The 14847-nt window shown below is 41.8% G+C and overlaps 1 protein-coding gene across 1 annotated transcript in view; it reads left to right on the top strand.

Moving 5' to 3' along the window:
* Positions 1 to 14847, top strand: part of EFCAB6 (EF-hand calcium binding domain 6) — a 174833-nt gene that overhangs the window by 85819 nt on the left and 74167 nt on the right. The window contains 4 exon segments of the mRNA XM_044450904.1: positions 1989 to 2159; positions 4189 to 4360; positions 10516 to 10630; positions 13489 to 13604. Coding sequence (XP_044306839.1) covers positions 1989 to 2159; positions 4189 to 4360; positions 10516 to 10630; positions 13489 to 13604 — 574 coding nt within the window.

The raw sequence follows: 14847 nt of genomic DNA, 5'->3' as shown, positions 1-14847 counted from the left end.
CATGCATACAATTAAAAAGAATATGTGGAAATACAGTGAACCAGCTGATACATAGTGCTGCAAGTGGCACATCATAGTTTTAATTCATCCACTATGTTTCTGGGACTGTAACAGAGCAAAAATGCATTTTTCCACATATGATGGAGATTTTAAAGTCATTAGCTCAGTTTGGAGAAACATATTTGAAAGAGAAAGGTATTTGAAGAAATAATAAAATAGCTAATTGAGCAAGCTCCAATTTTAGGTATCTTGTTTGTCTTGGAAGGGCATAATGCAGGCCTTGCAAACAGCTGGAAATGAAATTATGAACCATCTAAGGGAAATGGATAAAGAAAAATATAGGCGGTGCCCTTGATAAAGGAACTAACTAAATGACCCTGAGCAGCAAACAGATAGACAGACATAGATGACCTTTATGAAACTTCATTTTGTTTTATTGATTGTACTAACCAGAACAAAAGCAGGAGGAACAATACACTCAGGAAAGAAGTCTTGTGATGAAGTGATATTACTGAAATACAGGCAATAACAATCCAAATATAGTCACTGTGTATATGAGTCTTGAAACAGAGGAATGGCTTGGGTTTTTTTTTTCTTTGTTTGTGCTGATCTTGGTGTATCTGTTGAGAAAGAAAACCACTTAAGTATAAGTGGGTGTATACCAGAGACACACATATATGTCACTTTTGATACCTCAGATTTCAGAGCCATTCTTGTGTGCTGTTTAGAAGTAATCAGCCAAAAGGATCAGGCTTAAGAGGTGTGGTTGGCACACACCCTCATACATATCTGTTTGTATCTGACTGTCTATGTATAGTAACTGGATTTTAATTTGTGGATCTTTGTCAAGTTTAATCAGATTACTGTAAGAAACAGTGGATGGCAGTGTTCATTCGCAAACACTAAACTAACAAGGGAGTCTAGATTCAAGTTGCAGTATTTTCACATAAGTCAAGTTGACATGACTCCTTTAGAAACACTGAAATTGGATGTAAGGCTGTCAAGTATGTGCAGGAGTTTTCATAACCAGGCAGGGGGATTTAACTCATACATTTATGGAATGGTCTCTTTAAAAGATTTTCAGGAGTAATAAAACAAATATCTTTGTTGACTTGTCATATGTTTAGTTGCAGTATTGACTTAGCATGGCACTTTATTGGAGTAGGACTTCTGTTTTAATTGGGCCCCAATGTCTCTTGTCCTTCAGTGCTTACAGCAATGCTATCTTTTACCAGGGCAGAATGACTGACATATCTCTTGCAGACAACTCTGCATCAGGTGACTTGTAGGCTGAAGAACTGTGCAGTAATTTTTTGGAGCATTTCACTGAATGTAGTTCTGCAGGTTACAATTATTCTTTTTCTCTGTGTTAATATAATGCATTTGAACTTCTGAACTTCATTTTTAAAGTACATGTGTGTTTTTATATACAATACAGAATCAAATACATTGCTGATTCACATTAATTTGAAATAATAATTATATGTGTCTATCTTGTGGGATTCATGGGATAGTTATAGCAATCCTAAATTTAGCTCTTAGAAAAACTTTGTGAAATATATTTGGTCCAAACTGTGATCCACCAATAAAAAGTTTATCAACTCCTCTAGTTAAAATTCTAGAATTTGTCCAGCGATAATCAATTTAAACATACTCAGGAAACAATTCTGTATTAAAAAAAAACCTGTCCAAAAAGTCCCCCTAGGCAAAGTTCCCTCTTGTAAGCAGAAGAAAGAGGAATGACAATTGGTGTTTAGTGCTGGCAATCATCCATCTTGTGCTCTTCTATTCTCTTAAACTGTAGTAATTTCATTCTTAACTGCTAATGTTTACCTAACCATCCTGGCAGGCTGAATTAAAAGCCTGACCTAGGAGCCAGATATACTTACACATGTACACACACACATGCATGTGGAGAGGAATATTGTTTCCCTCATACAATATATTTATCTAGAAAATAATGCTGATATTAAATATGTTCTCTCTAGACTATACCAGAAATACCAAGATGATACTACAGAAGGGGTTTTATACAAAATGCTCTTGCATAGTTTAGGAGTTGCTGATATACCAAAAGAATTAACTGCCTTCAGCAGCACTCTTCCATCCCAAGGAAATCAACAGAGAGAAGATAAAAAGCAGATAGACATTTCAGAGAGGTATTATACAAATAATTGCTAATGTACATACTCACTAAAGTTCTAGAAATGTTTAGGAGTGTGCAAAACTCTACACAGAAGAACAAACAAAACTTTTTTGGGTGCCCTTGACATTCCTCCATTGCATGAAAAAGAACTGCCAAATTAAGTCCTGTTGATATCCAGTGGCATTCTATCTTGCCTTCCCTCAGGCAAGAGGAGATAACATTTGGTTTTCAGAGGCTACATTTAGCTCTCAGAGCTAATACCTATAAGAGACTTTTCCTATTTGAATCTGACTAATCCTCCTTTAAAGCAATCTAAGTGGCCATTGCTATAGCTGATGCCCTCCAGATGGGTTGACTCTATTCTTGTTGCTCTTGCTGACTAGGCGATGATAGCAGTTGTGGTCTAACACATCTGGAGAGGACCAGGTTGGTAAAGGTTCCTATATCTTATGGCAATGAATTCCACAATTAATGATGCAGTGTGTGCATTAGCCCAACCTTGAAATCTTCATTAGTACCTCCACACTACATGTATCAAAGCCTATTAAATCCAAGAGTCAACAGTTAAATCCATGCTATGTGGGTCAAGGCATGGAAAAATCCAAGAGCCATTGAAGCCAGCAAGCACTGTGGGTTATTGAAGACAAAGATACCCAGCCAATAGCAAACAATAATTCAAGGTCTATGAAATGTATAAGAACATTTTCCATGACAAATTCTTGATGATTCATAGATCAAACAGACAATTTAAGCAGAACAAATTAAATTCAGATGAGAGGCATTTCTCACAGCTCAGAGGGAAGTCCCAAGCATGCAGGGTTACAGGCAGTACATGATGGACAATAAAAGATTGCCCATTCACAATTATTTCCCCAGCAAAGGCTTCCAGATTGGGCCTCACCAGGAGAGGGGCTGCAATAACTCACCCCCTGATGGTGTAATTCACACAATCTCTTAGCCAGTAAACAAAACCTACACCAAACAGAGCATCTCCATTCTGCCTTCTGGAGTTGACATAGCGACCTGTGTGATCCTTTTGAGGCTCCTTCCCTCCACTAGTTTCCTATGGTGGGGCATCTACATCAGAAAGTGAGATTATAGAACCTGGCAGTGATTCAGAAGTAGAACTCCCATTTGCCAAGGACATGGGCCTCCTGTTCAAAGAGGATCCCTTGCTCCATGGTCTTAAGCAACTTTTTTCTTTATGAAGGCATTGGATGTAGTAAAAAGTGACTAACAACCTTTTCTGCTGGGGCTAAATTGAATGATCATTTCCTTACTTCTGGAGTGGAAAACTTCAGAGGGTCAAAGGAAACAATTTCTGACCCCCAGATCCTACCAATACTGCATACACACACACACACTGTATTTTCATTGAATAATGGCAGCAATTCAGCAGTGGGAAAGTTGCATTTTTGCTTTGGGAGATGGTGTGTGGTGAGCATGTGCCTTGTTTTAATATACAAAATCTCTCTGGCCACACTGGTATGAATATAGAGGTCTAGATCAGGGTTCTCAAACTCAACTTACCTGGGGGCCGCTGGAAGTAGAGTCTGGGTGAGGCTGGGCGGCATCAAGTATTCCACCACTGCGGTGGTGGTGGGCCGCTCATCCGGAGGCTGGCCCGGGCGCCGCCGGCGCTTTGAAGGCCGCAGGGCCCCTCCCCATGCCCCGCCCATCCCGGCAATTGGCCTGCGGGCCGCGAGTTTGAGGCCCCTGGTCTAGATCAAGTTATGATAGCATTCTGTTCAATCTATGTGCCTCCTTAATAGAGTCTACTGCAAATACTAGAATTCTTGGTCATGCCATCAGTTTAATAATTGTGTCTACACTGGCTCTCTTTTCAAATTGACCATGTGGCCCTTGAATTCTGAAGAGGTGTTAATTATAGTTTTATAAGCAACTGTCACTTTTTGCAAAGCTTGTAGTGTGCGTATGCTCTCTATAATTGAAACAATACAGATCATTAATGTTTTAATCAAATATTTTATATAGTGCCATATTTAAAATGCTTCTCTTCATTGCCAATCTTCCAATTTTAGAATGAAACAGATTGAAGATCATGCCTACAAATACACCAAGAATAGAACTGTTGATGAAGTAATTGAAAGGCTGAGGGACGGAATCTTGCAGCAGGAAGCAAGCCTTAGAGATGCTTTCCTTGCCTGCAGTAAGCAGGCTAGTGGGAAATTGAGCAGATCTGATTTCCACAAGGTAAATGAAATGTCATTTTTTACTTTTTTGCCATGAAAACCTATGCAAATTGTGTGGTAGTCAGATTTTCTGATACTTCTCCAGTGCAAGGTTCTACCTGCACTACTTGTACTGGCATTGTTCCACATGCATACTTGCATCTACTCATGGGAAAGAAAACCCTGCTTTTCAGTGCTCTCTATTTTGCCACTCACATTATTTTGGCACAGAATAATTTCTATGTTGTGTTGTCTACCAAACAGTCACAGACAGGCACTACTCCAAACCCACCAACATGAAAGCAACGCAGCAGTTCTGTCATACAGCATACCATCTACTTGCTTGACAACATACTCTCCCACATTGTTGCAATCGCAAGGGAAGGAGGCAGAAATTCCTGAACAACCCGTGAGGTTTTATATTCTGGATGGCTCACCATATGTGAGAGATAGAGTAAATAGGTAGCAAGGCAGCATTTTGGGCATGTCCAAGGTTTTGCATATGTCCAGTGCGAATTATATTTCTGTAATTAATTACAAAAAGTAGCACTAAAGAAAGGTGAATGGGGCGGCATAGAAGTTTACTAAATAAATAAATACATAAAATCTAAACTGAAAACAAAAACTAAATTTTGACCATTTCCCCTCCCTGCTTTGGAAATCAGGGTATTGTACCATATCACAGCTTCCTGATCTTCAAAAGCTATTTTCTGTGCAAAGTGGAGCTTGTTGTTTGTTTGATAAACAGAAACCATAGATGCTTAGGGTGCAGGGACTTGGTCACAAGGTTCTTTGACTCCTTGCTTGTGTATGGCTAGATGGTGAGCTGGCTGAGTTCAGGACACTATAGAACAAAGAAAGGGTGGAGACAAAGATGACATTCCATACCTGTTAAAAAACACTCTTTCCTTTCTGTCAGAAGAGAAAAATATTCCAGGCATGGAGAGAGTTCTTTTTAAAACTTTATTGCAATGAAGGGAACAGAAAGGAATGGTTTCCTTCCCATCCTTCTGTTCACCTGAGCACATGTTCACACACCCCTTTTGAACCCTGCTCCCGGCCGCTTGTTCCCTTCTCCTTTCCCCTAATTGGCTAATAGGGTACTGAGAGGTTACACTCTTTCCGCCCGCCTACTCCACACTGCCCCAATACCAACCCTTCTTCCCAATCCAGCCCTGCCCCTGGTGGGCTACAATAGGCTCATTTTGTTCTGCCCAGCTTGTCAATAAACAATCAGGAATTATTTGGCTCTCCTGCTTATGTGGTGGCTTTCTCACACTCTGTGTGCCCACCCTTCTTTTGCTGAAAAGGGAGTTTTCTCGCTTCACCTTTCTTTCTCTTTTCATTCCCCTTGTTCCAAATCACCTCCCCCACCCTTTTCCTATCAATTCCCCCTTTTTCTTTTTTTTGACCTGATTTGGAACAACCATTCCTAGTCTTTGAATTTTGCCACCATCCTTCGGATCACTTCCTCCTTGTCTGTGGATTTTTCTGAACGTATTGTCTTACTACCTGGGGTGCAGACCAGTATACATTGAAGGCTAAGGCAGCAGATTATGCTTATGGCCATTATCCCCAATATGAAAACAGGTGTTCCAACCACATAAAGTTGGGGAGCCATTATGTCAGCTGTTCTCCCATTCCTGACTCCTGCCTTATTTTGCTCCCTGGTATTACCTGTTGGATTACCCTTAAGTTTTCATTGATATCTATTGTGTTTAGACCCATTTTACAGGTGTGTCCAATCACCCCACAGGCCCCTCTTTTGGTACTAAAACATGATTCAGAGCCACCCTATTTTGTGGTGTATATACCTCCATTTGTTGCATCTCCCCAGTCAGCTTCCCTAGTGAGCGCATAGTAGTATTTCCAAGACCCACTGTTGCTCCTGAAGATGTGCTAAATATATGTTGGTAGACACTGCAAAGGAGGCTATTCCAATCCCTATCACCTCTCCATTTGTTGGAATTGTCAGCTCGTTTCCCAGCATTTCTGGCACACCTCTGTGAATAATGAATGACCCTAGTAGGGCACATCTCCCAATTTTATTATTCCTACTGCCACTCCTGTACTTTATGATAACTGGAGAATCTCTCCCACACCCCTAATCAAGAAAAAAATATTCAGGAGGGGTTACACACCCCTCCTTACTTACATAGGTGCCAACCCAGTGTAGCATGACTGCTTTCCAGTATCCATTCGGCCTCCTCTTGTGATCTTAGATATATCACACTTCCATCCAGTCATGTTAACCAGTAAAAGACTCCATTCTCCCCAAACTGGAGCCGTGAGTTCACACTCATTCATCTTTATGGTCCACCCGTAACAGTCCCTGGTGCATCCCCATTTTACACATCTAGTTTCATTCTTCAAAATGCTCCCCTCTCACCATAGATCCTCTAACCTTTGAAAAGAGGTTCTCTATCCAAGCTACTTTTGACTGCCTGGAGCAGTCCTCATCTCCCGGTTCATTCCCCAATTTCCTGCTTACTCATAAATGCCCCTAAATTGTCTTAATTATCTTTGATGTCCAAAAGTGAATTCCCCCTTATTTCCCTTTGCCAACAAGCATCAGCGGGCGTCCTTGATGTCTTGCTGCACGGCTCTTCACTCTGGATTAGCTGCCCACACTTGCTCTATCCCTGTTTCCACTATAACCAAGCTGTAAAATTGCCACTGAGGCACAGGGATCACTGTGCTTTGGCATGCAAATGAGGGCAATTGCAATGCTTTCTACCTGGCAGCGTTATCTGCCCTACCTGATCAGCAAAACAATGGCCCCAGCAGCCCCTATACAAGCCACCAATTCCCATCCTCTTGAACCAACAGCCAATACCAACAGAGATCTGACCTAAGCACAGAGGTGCATATAAGCAACCCCCCCTCTGCCAGGATTTTCATATTTCTCCAACAGTTCCCCCCCCTTTTGTGAGCAACCAAACAAATCAGCCAGTTCAGATAACTCCTGGTGCTTCCTCTTTCTCAGGAAGCAGCTTCTATCCATGCAGCTCAGATGGGGATTGTCTTTGCCCCCTCCTCTGGCTGCAAGGAACTGAGCGCCGGCCAGCTCTCACCTTTAACCTGCCCCACTTGCACCTTTGCAAAGCTGTTACCCAATCTATTTTGAGGCCTGGTTCCTTTGCTCCCTAGGCCCCTCCTTTTGACCCATTGACCTAAAGATATCATCCTCATTGGTGAGACCACCACGATGATGAATACCCTGTCTAAGGCCAACATTCCTTTTTGGTCAACAGACTTGGGTTAGCCTGCTTTGCAAGGTGGGAGCAGTGTGAGATGAGGCAATGGCCTAATGTCCAGTTCAGTTATCTGCTTTGCCCTTTGAGGCGATTCTTCGAGATTTCATTGTCTAGGCGTCACTCAATTTCTGGACTCAGCTGTATGCTTGGCTGTAGGACTGGCCTCTCACGGTTTGCCTGGTTAGTCCTTTGCTTCCTCGTGGATGATACAAAAAGCAAGGCAGAACACAGGAATCACAGTCTTTGCAGTTCCAGTTCATCTGGTGTCTGGAAAGTACAGCTCACAAAACAGGTGGATTAGAAAAAAAAAACAAAAACCTTTACATTTCTTCACAGACACTGGTTAACCACATTAGCTTGGAGAGAAATTTGAGAAATCTTTGTCCCTTTTCAAGCCTGGTCTTCCCCACAAGTCTGTTCAGCAGTCTCAAGAAAAATGTCTGAGATGTTGAAATCGAATCCAACCCATGCCAAAAGCGCACACAAGAGAAATCCTTTGTTGAACTTGCGTGCTTCAAACCCATTGCTTGCCTTGGTTAAAGCAAAATGTACCTTCTGATGGCATTTGTCCAGTGAGAACATGGTATCACACAAATTCTTACAGAGATGGTGCCTCCTCCCCCACATACATAAATACAAAAATGTCCCAAATCCATTACATATACATGCAATTTGAACTAGCACCCTTTACAATCAAATAATCAATGCTTGTTCATCTTGATGAGCATGGCTGCTTATGCTCACAGCAAGAAAAATTAGAAAAAAACCTTGCCATTTCCTGGGGCTAGCAAATGGGCTTAGCCCCCCCCCCCCCAAACATTAGGTTACTGTAAGGAAAACTCTCCTTAGCACCATCAATATTCCTTTCTTGTACAAAACACCCTCCATAGCTATCTTTCCTTGTAAAATTTGGGTCCTGATCAAAATATTTGGCAACATTGCAAAAAGGAAAAGGGAATAACCCACTTGTTGAACCCACAACAAGTGAGACCACAACAAGTAGTCTCCTTGGGGTTTTTGAAAAGAACCCCTCCCACTGTGCACCCCTGCACGCGCACACACCCAACCAAATAGCCCCAGTTCCACCCATTACCCCCCTTCCTCCACTCTTTGTGTTGTGGCACAGCCCCAAGATGGTATACCTAGAATTCAGAATATATATCCCTCCCCCTTCCATGCAAAACTCCTGGTAGTCAACATAAACAATTAATGTATTCCTACAATACCACTTCCTAGGTTTCCTTCCTTTAAAAAAATTCCCCCCAGCCTCCCCTTTGAGAGTGCTCAAACATCCTTTGTTTCAACCCAATCCCTTCCCATGCAGAATTTTTAGACTAGTTAGTCCAGTAGATGGAGTTGCCTTATATGCTGTGTGAGCTTTTCAGTACAGTGAAACAAAGCTTGACCAATGTTATGCTGGCCACACTCTTGTGCATTGTCAGGCTGCTTAAATTCCACTGTAGTGACACCTTTATATTTCAAGTTAGAAGTTGAAGCTGTGACACATTTTTTATGTGCAAATCTGGTCTTTGCATAGGCACAGTAGAAATCCTACTTAAAGCCCGCTGAAACTGGATTTGGAGAACATAACATTAATTACAACAGATTATTATTCTACTGTAATAGCTTGCTTGGAGTGTCCTCTATGCATGAAGCAATACATATGAAAGCCTTGCTTACTGATTTCAATGTCAACAGAGCCTTATGCATTCAGTTCCAGTGGTGACCCTGGCGCTGAGGGAGCCTGCTTGTATAGGACCTCTGTCACATGGCATACAGAGCTTGGCATCTGAGCCCCTGACTCCAGGCTATACTGTAGCAAGAGTTTTATTCTTTGTATTTCTGGAGTGATGGCTTCGTTCATATGCCATAGTAGTGTGGCTCTAGAATTAAGAATTCGATCTGATAGCAAAAGCTTGAACTAAAGCACAAAGCTGCTAATATCTTTTCAAACATGTTTAAAATATACTGAAAAGAGTGATAATTTGCTAATTAGAGCATTCTCACTTTTTTATATTTTTATGCCATTCAGCTATACGATTCTTTTTTCTTTTAATCTCCAGAGCTAAGTAAAACAGAATAGAATAGTAAAAATAATTACCATTGAAGCCTTTACAAAAGGACAAAATATACTGTACAGGTACAAAAGAATATACCCAAATTAGAACTACTGGAATAATTTGTAATTATTAAGATGGAGAGTGTATCACTAAACAAGCCCACAAGCTTGAAACCAATTGATAGTTTTACTGGTTTTAATAGGACTCTCCTCAAATACATAGTTTCAAGACTGCATGCAGAAACTTTACTTCTGTCAAGGATTTAAGAAGTGTGAGATGAAGCTGAAAGCTTAATTGATTGCCTTTAACCAGGACATTGTCCAGTTAAGAAAATCTTACAGTCTTTACCTGCATAGTCAGAATTAACCTCTACTGAATGATATGCATAATTTTGCATACTGCTAAACAAGATTTGATGAAAAAGGTACTTTGCAATGATATATGAATGTGTCAGAGCAAATGCTGTCTTAGAAAAAGGACTTCTGTGTTTGAGTGGAATGGCTCTTGTAAAATGCTGCTTGCCACATGCAGTTTTTTAAGTACTTATATTAAAAGTTGAAATGGTAAAATCTGTTGTTTAAGAGCACCTTTTTGTTGAATTGTTTTTAGCAGATTGATGTAACTATTGCATTTTATAAATGTTATAGATCTAAGATGGTAGATTCTAAGTGATCAGGACCCTGAAAGAAATGGGTTTGATCCAGCCATTGTTAGGCACTGAAGGCTCATTTAATTTTGGTGAGCGTGAGCTAAGCCTTTGATAAACTGTTTTCTTTTGAAACTAGTTGCACTTAAAGGTGTCTGCAAATGTGCCAAATGTTTAATAAACATATTGTTGTTCCTTTTTCTTTCTCTGATAGTTGTTGGATGATATTGGGATGCCAATGAATGATGACCAGTTTAATCTACTTATTGAGAAAATAGGATTCCCAGTTGGAGGGCTGAGTTATCTTGATTTTGTAGCAATATTTGAAGGTAACTGGATAGTTATTGATACCATTACATATTCATTCTGAAAGAACTAAGTCTTTCTTCATCCCCCCAGTCCCAAAAGATAAGTTTCACTCTACTTTGATGATTAGCGCTAAGCTAGAGGTTTATTGTATTCCTACTAAAATCTGAGACAAGGTGTATTACTTTACACAGTGTAATTTATCAAATACAATAGCAGTGATGGAAAGGACCAACACTTTTACATAAGGGCCAATTATATTATGGGAGGCTTTAGTTACCATTCCTAGGGCCAGCCCTGTCATGTGGCAAGGCAAGATTTATGGCAGGGTGGCCCCACATCCTTTTCAACTGTGTCACCCCACCCACAAGTTTGCACAGCACTACCCCTGGACCATTTCTGTGCAAGGCAAGAGAGAAAACTAGTTGCCTGTGGCTGCCCATACAAAGCAGCCACAGTGTAGTGGGCTTTCTCTTCTGCACTGAAATGTAGCCATGCAGCTCCAGCTCATTCACAGTCAACAGCAGTGCTGGCTTTCTTTCTCTTTCTGCTTCAGTCTGAAAGAAAAGCCAGCCTAGCAGCTCTTCCTTGCATGCAAGGCTGCATCATAGGAGGGTGAAGGGAATGATGTGGTAGTGAGAAGGAAGAGTGATTTAACACCCCCCTCTCTCACGCACACCCTTCACTCAGCTGCTTCAGAGCTGCGTCCTGCTTCCCCTTAGTGCTGACCTTTCACACGCTGTAGCAATGAGGCAGCAGTACTGAGATGCAGCATTCAAACCTGAACAGAAGTAGGTTCTAAGACCATCTCACTGTCTTCTGCTCAAATCACCAGTCCTTCTTTGGACCTTTCATTCTCTGCATGGTGGGAGGGAAGAGTGATACTGCTGCAACCACCACCTTTCAACGTGATGCTTGGAAAGCCTGCCATCTTGCACCAGCTGACTAAGCCCATCTAGCAGTCACCAGATCTGTGCCTCTCCAGATCTGAGGTGATCAGAAGGCCAGTATGTGACTGCTAAATGACTTCTTTCATTATTTATTTATTTAAAACATTTCTATGCTGCCCCCATTGCAACAAAGCCTCAGGGCGGCTCATAAAGAATACATAAAACATACATAAATAATAATATAGCAATTAAAAGAAGAAGAAACAACAACAACAACAACATTTAAAAACCTGCGGTGCATTCTCGGCTAAAAATTTTAAAATCCTAATTAATACAATAATTTAGCAATTAAAATAAGTTTTAAATAAAAAGGTCTTAGCCTGGCGCTGAAAAACAAATAACGACGGTGCCAGGCAGACCTCTCTGGGGAGCGCATTCCATAGATGGGGCACCACTGCAGAGAAAGCCCTCCTCCGGGTTCTCACCCTCCTTATATCATTCACAGAGGGTTCACAGAGGGTTCCTGGAGAAGGGCATCCGTTGCTGATCTCAAGGGGCGGGAGGACATATATGGGCACAAGCGTTCCTTTAGATATCCAGGTCCCAATCCGTTTAGGGCTTTATAGGTCATAACCAACAACTTGAATTGGGCCCGGACTTCAGTCGGGAGCCCATTAAGAGATTTGACACAAGGGTGAGCTGTATGATGGAAAGTAGGTTTCACAGAAGTCAAGGCAGGAGGTACAGGCAATTCCCTGGGGTATACAAGAAGGTGAAGGGTAAGTATAATTTTATACAAATAAATCTCAGATTATTTACTGACAGATCTAACAAGATGCAACTAATGGGAATCATTTATTATTATTCTTATTATATGCAAGCCACTGAATATTATGGCAGGGTTTACTTCTCTGGGTAAGTGGTCATAAGCTTGTGCCATGAAACAATCAGAATTCCATAGCTTCTGCCTTGATCTTTCTCCCATGTGTCTAACCACCACCAAAGGTGGAGAAATTAATGTATATGCATTTTGCATGCACACTTCCTTTACATATGCATTTTGTGTGCATTTTTAACTGGAGGAATCATTACAGAATTTGGAAAAGTGCTAATTTTAAGAAAAGTGAAACATTCTATAAGTTCACATTGAAAGACAGACTGAACAACATTCTCCTCTAAGTTAAACATTTTCACTTGTCAATAATAGAATTGAATTTAGGGAGATGGAGGATAGACCTCACTTATTCTATAACAATAACAATAATATTCTGAGGGCTTTTCTACACAAAGCATTTATTGAGTGCTTGGCATTCCCCTTTTTTTCAGGTTCTTTAGATGATGTCATGAGCATCCAGTTTTTCTTCTGGTCTAATGGGCACATTTAGTGAGATATTGTTGAGCAGAGAAAATGTGGCATTTAATTTTGAAAGTAAAAGAAAGCATAATTTCCTTTCCTCTTGCATATTTGCACTATTCTGTTGTACCATGATGCCACCCAGAGATTATGTAAAGCCTTCCCCAACCTGGTGGCCTTCAGAGGCATTTGGACCACAACTCCCAGAATTCCCATCCAGCAGGGCCATTGATTGGGAATTCTGGGTGTTGCAGTCCAAACATGTCTGGAAGGCGCCAGGATGGGGAAGGGTGATGGAAATGCTTCATAGTGAAAGTTCTAAAGAGATGTGCAGTCTCGAGGGTTAAGGAAGGGTTTAAAAAACTATTGTCTTGGTCAATAGCTGATTGTCGGATTCATACATTTCTGTTTTACATGTACATTCCACCCTTTTATCCTCAAAACAGACCTGCAAAGTAGATTGGGTTGAGAAAGAGAGGCTGACTCAAGTTCACCTGGTGAAGCTAAGCAGAAATTGAACTGGGCATCCTTGGTCCTATTCTGATATTCCAGTCAACCTACCTGGTTCTAATGTTAGCTATTCATGCAAAACATTGTGTGGTTTGGTGATTGCTTTACCTTGGTACAACTGTTTCAGATTCCAGGCTGAGTGGACGCTCTCCAAATCACCCAGCCAATGCGATCAAGTGTCACTTCTTATCTGCTGAAGAATGTCTCAGCCAGTATAGTGATAAGCTTGCAGAAGAATATGGGGTAATTACATCCAGATTGTTGATTCATATCACAACTTACTTTTTTGTGATAAATATTTGCATTTCTTTATTGTAAAAATGGATTGTAAAGATTGGCTCTGGATGTTTCCTTCACAGCAATTTCCTTTCACTGTAGACACTAATGTTCAGACATGTTCCATTTTAAAGCTAGTTGTCACATCACACTACTCTTGTCACAAGCAGCTTGGTGTTGCTTATGTAGGCACCTGAGGGTTCCCTTCTCAAGCTCTCCCTGTAGGCAGAGGGACTGCCGAGATTTGAGGTGATGGCTTGCCCATCACTTTCCCTGCCCTCCCAGGAAGGAAGGAGACCCAGGTTATCCAATGCACAGCAGCAGGCCTTTGCCAGAGGGAAGTCATTGTCCCACCTCTGCAGTCTGGACTTTATCATGGAAGAGTAACAAGAAAGATTAGTAGCTTGAGATAAACATCAGAAGATAATAAAATCTTGAATTGCAGCAATGAGATGGATGACTATTTCTCTGTCAAGGTGTAAATGCTGTAGATCCATACTGGGGATCCATTTTCTGGGAATTCAAGGAAACTAATGGGGAAGCCAGCACTGCACATTTAGCAGCTTACCACAACTGTGAGAGAGGTTTGTAAGTGTTGGTGCTTTGTGCAGTCAGAAGAAAGCTGCTTACCACATGCACAATATAATGTGTAGGCAGCTTTGATAGTGATGCTGAATAACCTCTAAGGCATGGGTCCTCAAACTACGGCCCAGGGGACGGATCTGGCCTGCCATGCCCATTTGGACCCGCTGCACACGCGCGCCCACCACCACCCACCTCGCCCTGCACGCAGTGAGGCTGTGGTTTGCTCGCTCAGAGAAAACGATCTCCAAGCGAGCAAGCTGCTGCCTTGTGTGCCCGCCTCATGGCTCGTGCCCACCCCTGCCCATGCCTCGCCTCCCCTCACCGGGCGCACGCGCCCACCCGTGCCTTGCCCCACCTTGCCTTGTGCGCCCTGCACCTGCCTCCGCACGCGCACCTGTACGTGCCACTCCCACACTGGCCCACGCACACTGCCAGCACCACCTTTCTGGCCCACACCCAGCACCAGCAGCTTTCAACTGGCCCCTGGTGGAAAAGTTTGAGGACCCCCGATCTAAGGAATAAAGCTGTGAAACTCTTAGTTACATGTGACCCAAAGAGCTATTTCTTGAGGAATTTGAGTCTCCAAAGCTATGTTGACTAGGTGTATGTACCTCAACTGACCTGA

The sequence above is a fragment of the Varanus komodoensis genome, unplaced genomic scaffold (genome assembly GCF_004798865.1).
Source record: "Varanus komodoensis strain SLA01 unplaced genomic scaffold, ASM479886v1 scaffold69, whole genome shotgun sequence".
NCBI classification, from domain to species: domain Eukaryota; kingdom Metazoa; phylum Chordata; class Lepidosauria; order Squamata; family Varanidae; genus Varanus; species Varanus komodoensis.
This window is presented reverse-complemented; position numbering and strand designations above follow the sequence as displayed.